The sequence below is a fragment of the Quercus robur genome, chromosome 5 (assembly GCF_932294415.1).
Source record: "Quercus robur chromosome 5, dhQueRobu3.1, whole genome shotgun sequence".
NCBI classification, from domain to species: domain Eukaryota; kingdom Viridiplantae; phylum Streptophyta; class Magnoliopsida; order Fagales; family Fagaceae; genus Quercus; species Quercus robur.
The window spans coordinates 63,895,978-63,911,025 of record NC_065538.1 but is presented as its reverse complement, the minus strand read 5'-3'; the positions used below and the strand labels follow the sequence as shown (position 1 = coordinate 63,911,025).

At 33.0% G+C, this 15,048-nt stretch overlaps 1 protein-coding gene across 2 annotated transcripts in view; it reads left to right on the top strand.

Annotated features, from left to right (window-relative positions):
• Positions 1–11,431: 11,431 nt before the first annotated feature.
• LOC126726643 (187-kDa microtubule-associated protein AIR9) overlaps positions 11,432–15,048 on the top strand; it is a 33,931-nt gene continuing 30,314 nt past the window's right edge. The window contains exons 1-3 of one of the 2 annotated variants that reach the window (XM_050431953.1): positions 11,432–11,684; positions 11,835–11,913; positions 12,232–13,123. In XM_050431953.1, the coding sequence (XP_050287910.1) occupies positions 12,254–13,123 (870 nt within the window). In that variant the 5' untranslated portion in view covers positions 11,432–11,684; positions 11,835–11,913; positions 12,232–12,253. The remainder of the gene's footprint in view (positions 11,685–11,834; positions 11,914–12,231; positions 13,124–15,048) is intronic. The other variant, XM_050431954.1, reaches the window with a different exon arrangement.

Genomic DNA, 15,048 nt, shown 5'->3' with positions numbered 1-15,048 from the left:
TCTATTACAGTCTACCAAACATGCCCTTAAGGACAAATTGCGCTTTTAGAGTAATTTTTTTTTTAGAATGCTTTCAGAGTAAATTTTATGGATCAATAGTGTAATTTCTCATTTTTTTTCCTCTCCAAAATTTCATTTTCACACTTCAGATTTGATTTTGTTTTTAAATTGGATATATTGTTTCATTTTCTTTAGTAATCTTGTGAAGCATTTCATTATACATGTGGCGTGTCTTAATAGAAAATACTTAGAGCATTCACATCAATAATGCTACAAACTTTAACTTTTAGCACTTCAAAAATCAATTTTATTTAACAATACACCCTACACATCCCATCTCTTTTTTTTCCCCATCTATTCATTTTTAATTAATTTAACTCTCTATTTACCTATTTTTTTATATTAATTTCACCCTCTTTCTCTAATTTCCTCTCTATCTCTTTCTATATGTTCCTCTCCATCTCTTTCTCTTCTCTGAAGTAAGAACAACCAGCAAGCCACAATCCTCTCAACCTAGCAAACCCACACTCATTGGTCAAAAATTAATTTTGGTATTTAATTTCTAATTTTCGGAATTTTAGGTTCAGGGTTATTATTTCCTTATTTTTAGGTGTTTTTAATGCTTTTTAAGTCAAATTTGCTTCCTATTATAGTTAGGTATTAATTAGTATTTATTTTAGAGTAAATTTTCTTATCTGTCAAGATTTATGGAGCCCTTAAATAAGCTTCTAAGTCTATAAACGTTTTTTAGTATTATTGATTTTAATAAAAATATAGATTTTTGTCTATTGTTTTTCTAGTGCATTCCAGAACCTTTTTCCTTGTGAATTCAAGGAACCCTAATAAATTCGAGGTTGTTTTTCTTGTTCACACTTGTTACAACTCTAAACTAAAAAGACCATTTTAACTCGTAACAATTTAGTTTACAAGAAGATGTAATATGAAACCTGTCACAATTCAATACATTGTAACTTTGGAATTTTCAACACAACTCAAAAAGCTTTTAATACATGTCTTCCATTTAATATAAAACCTGCCACGTTTTTTTCTAAAAGTTTCTAATCTAAAATGCATTCATGTAAAATAAAACCAATCACAATTCAAAATACAGGAAGATGATTCTTTCCAACACAATTAAAATATTATATAACAAAAAAATGTTGGTAGGTAATCCATTTCTCTAAACAAATTTTGTTGGTAGTTCACTTTTCTTGGAATTGTTGGTGAGTGACATCTAACAATTCTGTGTAAAAGAATGTATAACCAAATTGTAAAAACATATTAGAATGAACACAATTAAAAAAGAAAAAGAAGAAGAAGAAGACAATCTATAATGTAAAATATGAAAAGTGGGGACCTTGAGGCATAAAAATTGACGTTGTATAAGATGAAGAGTGGGGATCTTGAGGCATAGAAGATGACGTCATAGGAGGATACCAAATGGATGGCAAAGAGTCCTAAGAGCATTAGCATCCAGTTTCTACAAATTATCTCATTTTACCATCTCAAAAGTTACTTTATCTATTATATCATACCATTTTACAATACACCCAACATCCTATTTTTTATTTATACCATTTATTCATTAAAATATTAATTTCATCACCTCTTTCTCTCTCTTCCTTTCCTCTTTCTCTCTTTTCTCTCTTAGTCTCTTTTCCTCTTCATTTATGTGTCTAAAATATCACCACCACCATAAATAAATATTTTTAAAAACCCAGTCACCATCACTGCCACTCACATCCAAGCAAACCCATTACTCATAGACCACCAAACCCACCACCAGCAACAACAAGCACAAGAAACTACCACCACAAGAACCACTAAAAAAAAAAACACAAGCCACCAACAATCATAACCATAAGAAATAACCGCCACAGAGAAAAACAAAACACAAAGAAACTGACAAAAACCACCAACAACAACCACAACCACAAGAAATAGCTACCACAAGAATCATCGAGAGGAAAAAAAAAAAACACAAAGAAATTGTTGTTCTCGCCGACAACAACCACAATGCCGAAACCCAAAAACCTACCACTACTGATCCTACCAATTCTAGAAACCTTCCACATCGATCTCCACCTCACCATGCCACCACACTGATCAGCAAACCCATTACCCATGGCAGTAAACCCAATACTAAAATCCACCAACCCAAGACCAAAACCGACCCATGTCAAGAAACCCACTCATGGTGGCAACTAGAGAGAGATAGGGACAAAGAAGAGAGGCAAACCACCCCAAAACCACCGACCCAGACCCACTCACCACCACCGCCACATCAATAAAACTCCTATACCATGCCTAACTCTACTGCTACTACCACTGCATGAGGTTTCAGGTTTGAGAAAAGGAAGTTTCGAGTTTGAGGAGAGGAGAGGGCAGAACAAGAGCAAGGGAGAGAAGAAGAGAAGGAAGACAGAGAGAAATGAAAGAAAGAGAGAGAAAAGTAATAAATATAGACGATATTATAGCAAGAGAGAGAGAGAGAATAAAATATAATAAAAAATTATACAAGCTTGCTACAGTAACATCATATATGTAAGACGGTATTGTAGTAAGATTGTAAACTTTTTTAGAATTGGAAGACCGGGTAATGGGCTTTTTTGTGCTTTATTGATGGTAAAATATAGTAACATATACCTTATGCAAGACGGGGTACTGATGCTCTAAGGAGAAAGAATAATTAACAAAAAAAGGAATGAATAAATATTGATTATAACTATCTAGTTGAAAAAATATATATTAATTATAATGTAAAAAATTAAATACATCTAGTACTTGTACAAAACTTGTGGATGGACAAGTGCTTCTTACATGGTCTGTTTCCTTACAAATGCTGCATTTTCTTTTCTTTGTTGGTTTGTTTTCTTTTGGATTCTTTAGTCTTAAAGATTTGAGTCTTCTCTTAGAAGGAGCATACAAAGGGTCTTGTAAAGCACCTAGAAGATTTGATAATACTTGGTTGTTAAGTACATAATATTATTAGAACTTGCTAAATCATCAACATCACGTATGACTAGAAGCTCCACATGAACCTTCTACAGAGCTAGGTCAAGATGTTCATAATTCTTCACTAACTGTGACCCTACCTCTACAACTTCCAAAAAATGAAGCATTAAACTATTTTCTCATCAAAATGGAAGAAATTTGTGACTTCACCCGTGTGACATAACCAGATATGCAGTATATAATATGATTCTTGGCCTTGATTGTCCATTCTTTTCAAAATATAATGCGTAGGAAGAAGCCCACAAGAGATTTTTTTTCACAAAAACTTGTACTCATGGTTTTAAAAACCGAGGTGGTCAATGAACCATTTTTGCACTTGGTTCTCGGTTTTAGCTAGTTTTGGGCGGTTTTGGTTGGACCGGATTGGTACTCGGTTGAACCAGCCGATTTGGTCTGGTATTTAAAACCATGCTTGTACTCTTAGGAGTAAGAAGCTCATGATTATGATTGTCCATAAACTTAAATACAATCCATGTTTTTTTTTTTTTTTTTTTTGTAGACTCATCATTATTTTGTGATGAAGCCAAAAATGTTCGTTAGTCAAGGCCCTACAAAGATGAGGGAGAAAGGCACCAGAGTGTAGGGATGGCAATTTGGGTTTGCAAGTCAAGTTTGTGTTGTGTCGAGCCATGAGTACTCTGCTATATGGGTTAACCCGAACCCAACCTGTTTAGTAAACGTATCAAGAATTATCAACCTTAACTCGACCCGTTTATTAAACAAGTCGACCTGACACGACACGTTTAACCCATTTAATTGATAAGTCATGTAAAAGTCAATACAAATTACCCATTTAATAACCTATTTGATTAATAGGTCATACATGACCTAAATAACCTATTATCAATTTCCATATATCTAAAATTAAAATACAATTACAGTCATAAATATAGTAATATACATATAATTACAACAAAAAATTAAGCAATAATAACAAAATTTAATACATTTATTATCTAAAAGGGTCAGATGGGTTCACATGTTGAACATGAACACGACCTGTTTATTAAACGGGTCAGCCGTGTCGACCCGAATATGATTCGAACTCATTTAGCCTCAACCCATGACCTGTTTGTAAACGGGTTAGTCGTGTCGGGTTCGTGGGTCGTGTCAGATTTTGCCACCCCTACTAGAGTGGCATAGTTCTCTAATGACTAATTTAGTAGAATTCTCAATATCTCTTAGAGAATCAGAATGTAATTCTGTGTGTTTGAATGTAAATACCTTTCTCCTGGTGCTTGATGGCTTATTTATAGCCCTGTTAAGAGCCCCATTATGAGTGTAGCTGTTGGGAGCCTCGTTATGGCTCTCTTGGCTGTTTTGAGTAATGTATATTTGAGCTTAAATGGAGACTTAATTGGCTCATAATTGCTCTTTCTGACTGTTGTGGCTTGTTGGTTACGAAATCATTTATTATTGTGTAATCAATGTCGTATGGTCGTCTTGAATAAGTATGGTTGTCTAGACAATGGAAGGCCCTAGATTTTAGCCCTCATCACTTTGCATCACACTCTAGTTTTTGTAGGTTGTGGACCTTTTCTTTCTTTATCTTTACAACTTTTATGACGAAACCCTTCCCTCCAACAAACATATTCCACTCTAACCAATGGTTTATCTTCTTTGGATAACCATTTATGATTTATTTGAACGATGAAACCTTTTTCCTTACATATGCATTATAACATGCATGACCTAGCATTTTTTGAGTTGTCGAATGCCATATCAGGACATGGTTCCAAAGACGATATAGAAGCAAAAGATTGATTCAAATCATTCTTACGTAAGTCTACATCGTTTTGATCTTCTACTATTTCCGGCTCATCATATACTAAGTCTTCTACCAAATCATCACAAAGAGAGATTATTTTAGGTTCTTCATTGTTCACATTCATACTTGCAATTCGAGTAAATATTTAATTTCAAGATTTGTTCAATTACAAAACCAAAATCTAAAACATAATAAACTTCCCCAATTTCACAAACTAGTTTTATTACACCAAAATCTAATTGGAAACTTTTAGGCTTATAATAAAATTATCAAAGAAAAAAAGAAAAGTAATTTACTTGATATACTATAGAACACTTGCTCTAATAATTAAGGGATAAAGCTCAATAACATAAGAGACACAAATGGAAACACATAAACCATATAGGAGGCACTCTTACTCTCATTGTTATTGTTCTTTATCTTTTGCTTTGCAAAATCCCACTGGGGGTTAATGTCAGCAACACCTCGTAGTCAAAATTAAAAAAAAAATGAATTTATTTTTTTAATTTTTTAAAAGTCTGATCCTAATGGAGTAACTGTGCAAAACGAACAAAAGAAGAAAGGGAATCTGGAAATAAATGGCTTAGTCAACAACAAAAGATTACAACCCTACAAGAGTCTTACTCTTGGAATAAAGCATAAAGCTCTAAACTCAATGCACATATCAGGACTGACTTACCCTTACAAACTGATTAATGCTGTTGGACAATTATTGTTGCTAATGCATTGTTATTTTACATAGCTGTAACTTTTTTTTTTTTTGATCAGTACATAGCTGTAACTGAATCTTATTTCTTGGCACAAACTGATACTAATTGAATTACATCATTAAGCCTATTCAATTACACATTGGAACTTCATATTGATGTTGCTGGACACTTAAAATTGTTGCTGATGCATTTGTTACTGCATCAGATACTTTTTATGTTAAAGAGGCCAATAACAAAAATACCCATTAAATAAAATAAATAAATAAATAAATATATATATATATATATATATGTGTGTGTGTATAAACAAGATTCTATGATAACAACAACCCAAATTCAGATTCGTTTCTATGTTATAGCAACAAAAAAACAAAATTCAATGTTCAGGATAATCCATATCTATCAATAGTTCAAAAAAGTAAAACCATACCCATCAAGATGTCAAAATATAGCGAAGCATATACCAAATCAATCAAAATAGAGCAAAACCCATTAATATTTCGAAATCCAAATTGAGAAAAAAGAACAAATCACCTAGTAAACAAAACTTGAAGTCACAAAACAACATCATATCAAGGTTTTAGCAATGACTTTGGCAAGTTGATGTGGTGGAGGACAGAGGTCCGGCGAGGTTTGTGGCGGGAAATGAAAGAGTTGAGGAAGGAGATGAGATTTTAGGGACTTTTTTTCAAATCTGGTTTGAAAACGTGAAATATGGTATTTTTTGAGATGTTACCGGATGTAATAGGATGTATTAATTTTACAATGATTTTTAAGTAAAAGGCTAATGTGACATGTCCTTATTGGTTTACACCATGTCCTCATTGAATTTATTCTATAATTAATAAATCTCACATGATGCACCCCACGATGTTGTATTTTTTTTTTTCCCAAGATGCAACTAAAGCTTATGTTTTAATCTAATAAATTCATCTTACTTGCTATTCTTTGCCTCTGAATTTGCGTGTAGGATATTATACCAAATGAAGTTTATTATAAAGAAGCAAAAAAATGAACACCTATTTAAGTTAAAGTCCAAACTCTAAACAATCAAAACTTAAAACAGTTTTTTAATTAAAATTATTTACTAATTTTATAATTTATTATTACTATTTATTTAACAATTTTGTTTTAATTGTTTTTAAAAAAATCAGCTTACATATGAATCTTCATCAAGTCATGCATGATATGGGAATAATACTAATATTTTTATAAACTTATGCTTTAAATGCTCCTAAAATTAAAGAAAATGTCAATACTAAAAGGAAAATAAAGGAAACAAAAAATTAAAGGATAAATATATACACACACGCACTAGCCTTTAAGCACACGCTCACGCGTATACTCAGAGGCTCTTTTATTTTTTAGGGAAAATTTAATAATTTGCATCAATTATAATTTGGGATTACTACATTTTCCAATCACAAAAAAACCTAGAGGTGCAATGAGTGTTATGTGTTTGTACCAAATATTAAAATTATAATTGATGCAAATTATTAAATTTTACCCAAAAAAATAGTAACTTTTTAACGTGGCTTTCTAAAATTTAAAAAAAAAAAAAAAAACTTGGGTTTAAAAAAAAGAAATATTTTCGGCCAATTAAAAAAATAAAGAAAGAGAAAAGTTTAAACGTGAAGTTTGTTTCTGAATAAGTGGATTAGTGGGAGAGTAATCCTTATTTTGTAAACAATGTTTTAGTGGGAGTTAAAGATGTATTTTTATTTTGTTGTCCTTTAGTTTTGCCTCTACTTAAATTTAGGGAAATAAGGGTATTTTGGACAAAAAAAATCCGATCAAAACAAGGGAAACCCCTTAAATAGTAACATAGATATAATAAAAAGGGGCTATTACCTATAATTTATTAGTATTTTTAAATTTTTAACAATAAAATAGAGTGGGAAGGACATTTTTGGAAAAGCCAAGGGGCCTTAGCCCACCCCTCCCTGTGGACGTCCTTAAAAAGATTTGGAAATTTTTTTTTTTTTGGGGATTTGTAGCACATTAGGTTCTTGAAAAGGTGACTCTTGTGTGCTTATGTATCTAGAGTGGGGTGTATGTGTATGAGTCCCTTTTTCTTATTTTTATTTTAGAAGTTGTCACCAATCATTGGTTTTGTATTAGGTGTGATTAATCACGTAGATGTTTAATTTATTTTAAGTTATCTAATTAACTAAACCAAATTTCAAAGGTTCATTAATTAAGGTAAACCAAAAGTTTTTGAATCAAAGATCTTGAACTCGAAAGTTTGGTTATGTGTTTTAAAAAGGTTTTTGCAAACAATATACATACATATATATATGTGTGTGCATGTGCGCGCACGCGTATACATGTGAGTAAATATTTACGTATAGCTAGCATGTGAATATTAACTTCAATAACATATACAATTAAAACATGTAAGATGTATACATAAGTAACACATGAATAAGCATACAAATATACTATACACATGTTACTTATGTATATATCGTATGTATATACTAGCAACTAGTATATTTGTATATACTAGCGACTGGCCTGATACACTAATGCTAGCCTCCAACAGTTCTGTCCTCGTTTGATTTGGAGTTACGATCATCAAGATATCGCACTTGCAAGGAAGGTAACGTAAAGCTGAAAAATTCTGAATGTTTTTTTCATGAAAAATTCATATCTTTTTGATCCAAAGCAAATATCGTTGAGCCTTTTTGGTAAAAATGAACTAAGACCTTGTTTTTCAAGATGGTATAGCCTGTTTATTCTAGTTCTCACCCAATCGGTATAGTTTTTGTGCGAAGTTAGGTAAAAACCTACTTGTTTTTCCTAAAAAAAGTGAAAATTTTATTAGGGTTTTCGGTATTTTGGTGATATCTCATCTGTTTTAACTCCGATTTTAGTTCGTAAACTATCATTTCAAAGGGAAAAATATGCCCTATGAGGCGGTCCAAAATTCAACACAATCCAATGGTCGGATAAAAAAGTCAAAGTTTTGACCATACCTAGTTTGGGTTTTAGCCTTAATTGTTGTAAAATGACTTTTTCAAATGTTGTAACTTTTTGATCAAACGCCCAATCATATTGTATTTATTTTTACCCTTTTTGGCTTTGAAATTCATGATTTTGCAAAAAAATTTTGGTCGTTGCTTTGACACGTGAATCAGGGTTAAACAAAATACAGTATCTAGACTCCCCTTCCCTCCACCCCTGATTGCGCGTGCACACACACACAATAATAATAAGGGTAAAATATTATTTTGGTTTCTAAACTATAATGAAAGTTTGTTTTTCGTCCTTAAACTTAAAAAAAAAAATTTTTTTTTTTTCATTCCTAAACTTTGTAAAAACTTTTTTTCAATGGTTTAGAAAAATAATGACGAAAAAAATAAAATTTTCAATAATTTCAGAATGAAAAACAAACTTTTAAGTTTAAGTACATAAATAAATCATTTTCAATAATTTAGGGATGAAAAATGAACTTTTTAAAGTTTAAGAATGAAAAAAAAATATTTGTAAAGTTTAAGAATTAAAATAATATTTTACCCTAATAATCTTTCGTTTTCATTTTAGTTATCATGCAACTAAGTACTAAATGAACTTCTTCTAAAAAAACAAAAGTACTAAATGAACATGTTGGAAATTTTTTTAAAAAAAGTATGAGCAATGTTATGTCACGTGAAGATATATATATATATATATATATATATATAGTTGATAAGTACTATCACTACAATAAAATATTATAAAGATACACTATGTACGACCTAATCTATTCATCAAATATATTCTACCTAATCTTACATGTGAGAAGATGCATGGAACGTGTTAAAACTTAAAATACATGTTGATTATGGTGGTGGATATTATAGGATAAAACATATCTAAACTATACATATGCAAAATTGCAAATCAAATAAAATATAACATTTAACATATTGATTTATTAAGCATTTTGAGTTTTGCTTACATAAATTCTCCATCTAGTGAATAAAAATATTAGTATAAGCGGCAAATTCGAAGTGGTTGATGGCAAAAACTCCAAATCACAAATCTTAGGGGCCATTTGGATTGAAAGGGGAAAGAGGAAGAGTAGAGTAGAGTTGGCTAAAAATAGGCTAATTTTGGGCCAAATTTACTCTATTCTACTCTATTTCATCTCCCCCCTCTTTAATCCCAACAGACCATTAGTCCACATTAATTTCTAAATAAAAGAAAGTCTACTTTTGAGTCTTTAACATTTAGCACCACCGCGCACCCTTGGTACGATAATCATTCCACAAGTATAAATGTTTATGGGGTGTGAGGGGCAAGGGTCAAGGTTCAAGTATTCAGGAGGGAGTTTCACACATAAATACACTTAGATTAGGTTAGAGTATAAATTTTCTATCTTGTATAAAAAAAAAAAAAAATTAGCATTTTTTTACCCCCAAAAAATAATAAAGAAGTACATTAACCAACCCCCAATCACCACCATGCATGTGTCATGGTTAGAAAAAAAACTAAATCACCACCATGAGATAAGATGGTTGGAGGTTTACTTCCGCAGTCACTTTTTTTTTCCTTTCAAATTGGGAAGAAAATGACATTGAGAATAAGATTACAAAATTAATCTTCACCATTTCACTTCTTGATCATCCATATCAAATGCTCTTAATACTGTCCCTAGACTATTGCCAATTTAACTTGCAACACTCTATGTCTAGAAGATATTTTCTTTAACTTTTTTTCCTATTGGGTTAATAGAGAATGTACTTCGGTTACTCGTGCCACCACTAAATTCTCCTTTAATTTGGTTAAGATTTTATATTTTAACAAAGAGAAATGCTATGTCAATAATATTTTTACAACAAATCATAGGTGATAATTTGTTATTGGTTGTTATTGAGTGAACAAAAAAGTAATTTCAGTAGTGAGTTCAAATTAGAACTAATAACAATTTACCATCTATGGTTTGTTGTGAATGTATTATGAAAATATTATGGATATAACACTTCTTTTTTTAATAAACTAAGTATGATAGAAATCTTAAGAACTGCTTGTGAGGTTGACTGTAGTTCTTGCTTTCCAATTTGAATAATATTGAAGATTAAAAAAAAAAAAAATCTATATCAAACACACACTAAGGAAAACCATATATATATTTTTATTTTTTTTATTATCCTACTTTTCTATCATTTCAATAAAAAAAAAAAGTCTAAATCTCTTATTTGAGGTAAAGATTTGCCCCTTTATTTTTTTTAATCAATAATAAATAAAATAAAAAAATAATTAACAGATGTTTTAAGAATATTAGTTTAAAATATATTTTTTAATTTTTTATAACAAAAAAAATAAAGCAACTAACTTTTAAAATAATTTTTTATTTTTATTTTTATAAAAATAGTATTAAAACTTTCATAAGGTGCATGTTTTTCATAAGAGTGCATGTTTACTGACCCATAAAGTAAAGTTACATTTATATATATATTTTTAAATTTTTATGATTAACTTTTTAACCTTATAGGCTTATTCTAAAAACAAACATGATTAAAAAAAAAAAAAATCGACATTCTCATTTATCCAACTTTTTCAGTCTTTCTACTCTTTTTTTCCCACCCTTCAATAATCATTTGCAATTATTTATTTATTTTATTTACACATTTTTCAAAACTTTCCTAAATATAAGGGTTTATGTCAAGTCCTAAGTCCTAACTCCAAGCCAAACCCAGGTTTGTTTACAACTGATGTGACGTTTGCATTGGAGTTCCTTTCCTTTCCTTTGCGGGCTCAAATTTCAAACTTATCCTACACACACTCTCTCTCTCTCTCTCTCTCCACTCTCCACCACTTTTAAACTCCCTGCGGACCAGCCTCTGTTTCCGCCAATTTCCCTTGTCGTCAAATTATTCAACACTATTTTAATTATTTCTTTTTATTTATTTATCAAGATTCCACTGTATTTCAAAATTTTAATAATAATCCCCATTCCCCATTGGACTTTTGCTACTTTTCTCGTCTTTTCTTTTCCTATCTCTCATCAACAATATTGCTTGCTTCCCCAACACACTCTCACTCTCACTCACTCACTCTTCACTCTCTTTTTTTCTCTCTCTCTCTCTCTCTCTCACTTTTGCTTTTTTTCTTTTGGTTTCACGCTGCGAAATTTCCAATGATTTCTCCGTCAAAGCCCTAACTTCTTCTTCCCTCACCAGATCTGAAACTCTCTCTCTATTCAGGTACTCTCTCTTCTCTTCTCTTCTCTTCTCTTCTCTCTCTCTCACAGTTCTTCAAATTTGCTCTCACATTGTTGTGCTTCTTTCTCTCAATTAGATCGACTAAGAAGAAGCTTGAAATTTAGCTTAACAACCTGCATTTTTTTTTGGCAGATCCTACTGTAATTTGCACTTCCAAGTACGGACGTCTCGGTTCTCGAAGCTTTTCTACATCTTCCAAATTTTCTGCTTTGTAAGTATCTCTAACTTTATTTTCTCAAAAAAACAATTTTTTTTTTTAAGTATTATTTTTTTGAAAATGTAGTTTAAGCTGAAATGCGGTTTCTTTCAGTGGAGAAATAGATATTGGAATTTTATGCTTTTTGGTACCCAACAAATGATAACGACAGCTCGGCTAACTAAATTATTTTACTTTACAAGCTTTAGTCTTTTTCTTTTTAGCTTTCCTGTATTTTCCAGCAAGCCAAACAGAGCGTCGGTGACAAATTCACTTCATTTTCCTAACTCTTTTTGTTTGTCTGTTTATTTGTTTGGCTGTCGTTGTTATCAGATTGTTTGATTTCCATTTCACAATGGAGGAGCCATTAGCACAACCTGACGAAGATCCAGTACAAAAGCCCCAAATTCCAACAAAAAAAACTACTACTACTTCTACTACTGCTACTTCATCAGAAGCTGTGAAAAAGGTTGTGAAAACTGTGAAACCTGCTGCAGCAACTGGTTCTGTTAGGAAGAGATTGGACTTAAAAACGGGTCCGGGTCTGGGTCCGGGTTCTGGTTCGGGCTTGAGCTCTACTTCGAGTGTGATGAAGCCAACTTTGAGCGCGTCGTTGAAAACTGCAAATGCTGTGCCGGCGGCCGCGAGGCGAAACAGCACGGGAGGGTTGCCGGAGAAGCGGCAGAGCAATGCCGGTTCGGTTGCAGGCAGAAAGACTAGCAGTGTGTCGGGTTCGGAACCAGTGCGGCAGCCTGTACCGGAACCTAGAAGGAGTTCTTTGCCTTCGGTTGTTAACAAGGCTTCTTCGACTCGGAGTAGTGTTCCGGAGACTAGAAAGTCGATTCCAGTGTCGCCAGTGAGCCGGGTTTCGAAAACAACACCAACTGGGTCCAATGTGAGTAAGCAGGAGAGTGTGAGGAGGTCTTTGGTTAAGCCGGCACTGTCCGCCTCCTCCACTTCTTCTGCTTATAGGAGGATTACTTCTACTTCATTGGACAGTAGCGGCAGCAGTGGGATTAGGAGGTCGGTTTCGAAGCTATCCTCCCCATCATCATCTCGGTCGCCTACAGTTTCGAGTGGATTGAGAGGTGGGTCTTTGTCGATGTCTCTGGACAGGAGTGCTAATTTGTCTGGACGGAGAAAAGTGGGGACTCGGACTCCTGAAAGCCGGGACTCTAGGTTCATTGTTCTTCCACAGGTGGAGATTAAAGCTGGCGATGATGTGGTAAGCACTGTCTCTGCAAACCTTTTAATTGTTCATGATGGTACAAGGATACTTTAATTTTTGTTTTTGTTATTTAGAAATCTAGTTGGCTTTGAAGGGCTTTAAAATATATTCGTTGAAGCAAGTAAAGGTGGTTGCCATTAGTTTGCTGTGGTTTAGTGACATTGCTATGTTCTCCTTTTTATTGTGCCTATCAATGAACACCATTGAAGATATATGCCTTTAGACGTTTTCCTCTTGATGATAATCACAAAGCTTCTGAATTTCTATGGAAATGAGTTTGAGTTAGGTACCTAACGAGGGTGTGTGTCTGTTGCCAAAGTGTTTAGTTATTGCCTATCATTATTTTTACAAGTAATAATGCAAAGGAGTGTACACTAGATGTATGCAACTTACCTATCAAAAAAAAAAAAAAAAACACTAGATGTTTACAACTGGTACTTGGACACCAAGTAAAAGTACAACTATCATGCATATCAAGAGAATTGGCAAGTCATCATAGACTAGAAGCATGTATCAACTCAAATAGAAATTTGAAGAAAGAAAGTTTTAGGTCAGTAACACTTTCTTTTTTGAATAAGTCAGTAATACTTCTCACCCCCTTCAAAAGTTCTACCATTCTTCCCTCTTCAAAGCACTTATCCAGTTTTCACTGTTACAACTCCTTCCATATATGTCTTGCCAACTCTCTTACAGCTCCAGGACACCTTTGGCATGACCCAGTAAACCCTTAAAAGAGAAAATATGATGCACCTAGGCTCTTGAGCAGCAATGTAGGAGAGAAATAGGTGATCTAAAGTTTCCCCAGCCATTTTACACATACAACACCAAATTATCATGATTAACTTCCATTTCCTGATCAACAGTTAGGATTTTACCTGAAATTACTGTGCAAATAAAGAAAGCCACCTTAGATGGGATTTTAGACTTCCATAAACTCTTCCAAGGAAAACACGAGGAAGTTGTTGGGTGCAACATTTCGTAAAAAATTTAACTTCAAAGACGTGCCTAGCAGATGAATTTCGATAAATATTTATTCATTTATTTTTTTATAAGTGAAATTTCATTAAATAAAAGGCTAGAAGGGTGCCACCCATGTACACAGAAAGTGTACCATGGTACGCCAAAATTAAATGCTAAAAGTACGTTGATCAATCAAATCAGGCAAAACAGTAAACGGAAACAGTCCAAAACCATTTATTCACTCAAACAGAGTGTTAAGAAATAATAGCTTTAGGTCATGAATAGATTTCTCACAACCCTCAAAAGTCCAAGCATTCCTCTCCTGCCAAAGACCCCACCTAAGGCAATGGGGAATCATGGTCCAAATCTTTGCATTGCAACATGTGCTCAACTTGCCTCTCTAGCTAGCTAAAAGCTCCACAACACCTTTTGGCACAACCCAATACACCACAAACCATGAGAAATCCATGGCCCAAAGCTCTCTAGCTACCGTGCAATGGAGAAGTAGATGGTCAATAGTTTCCCCATCCCTCTTGCACGCGTAGCACCAATCAAGTGCAACTATTCTCTACTTCTGAAGTTTATCTCTATTGGCATAACCCAATACACCACAAACCATGAGATCCATCCCTCTTGTACGCACAGCACCAATCAAGTGCAACTATTCTCTACTTTCGAAGGCTATCAGTATTGGGAACTTTATGAGAATACTCATAATCTAAACGAATTTTAAAAAGAGTGACAATTGGTAAGACCCCTCACACTAGCCCATTCAAACAAGGTTCTACTTAGCAATAATTTCAATTGGGCCCTTGATCTTTTCACATCTTCAAAAATCCAATGATTTTACTCAATCCACAATAGCCACATCAAACATTTATCGTTGAATGATCCCCAAAACAATTCCTCCACCCAAACAAAATATTTGCAAGGGTGGGAGATGGAACTCGTATACGCTTTTG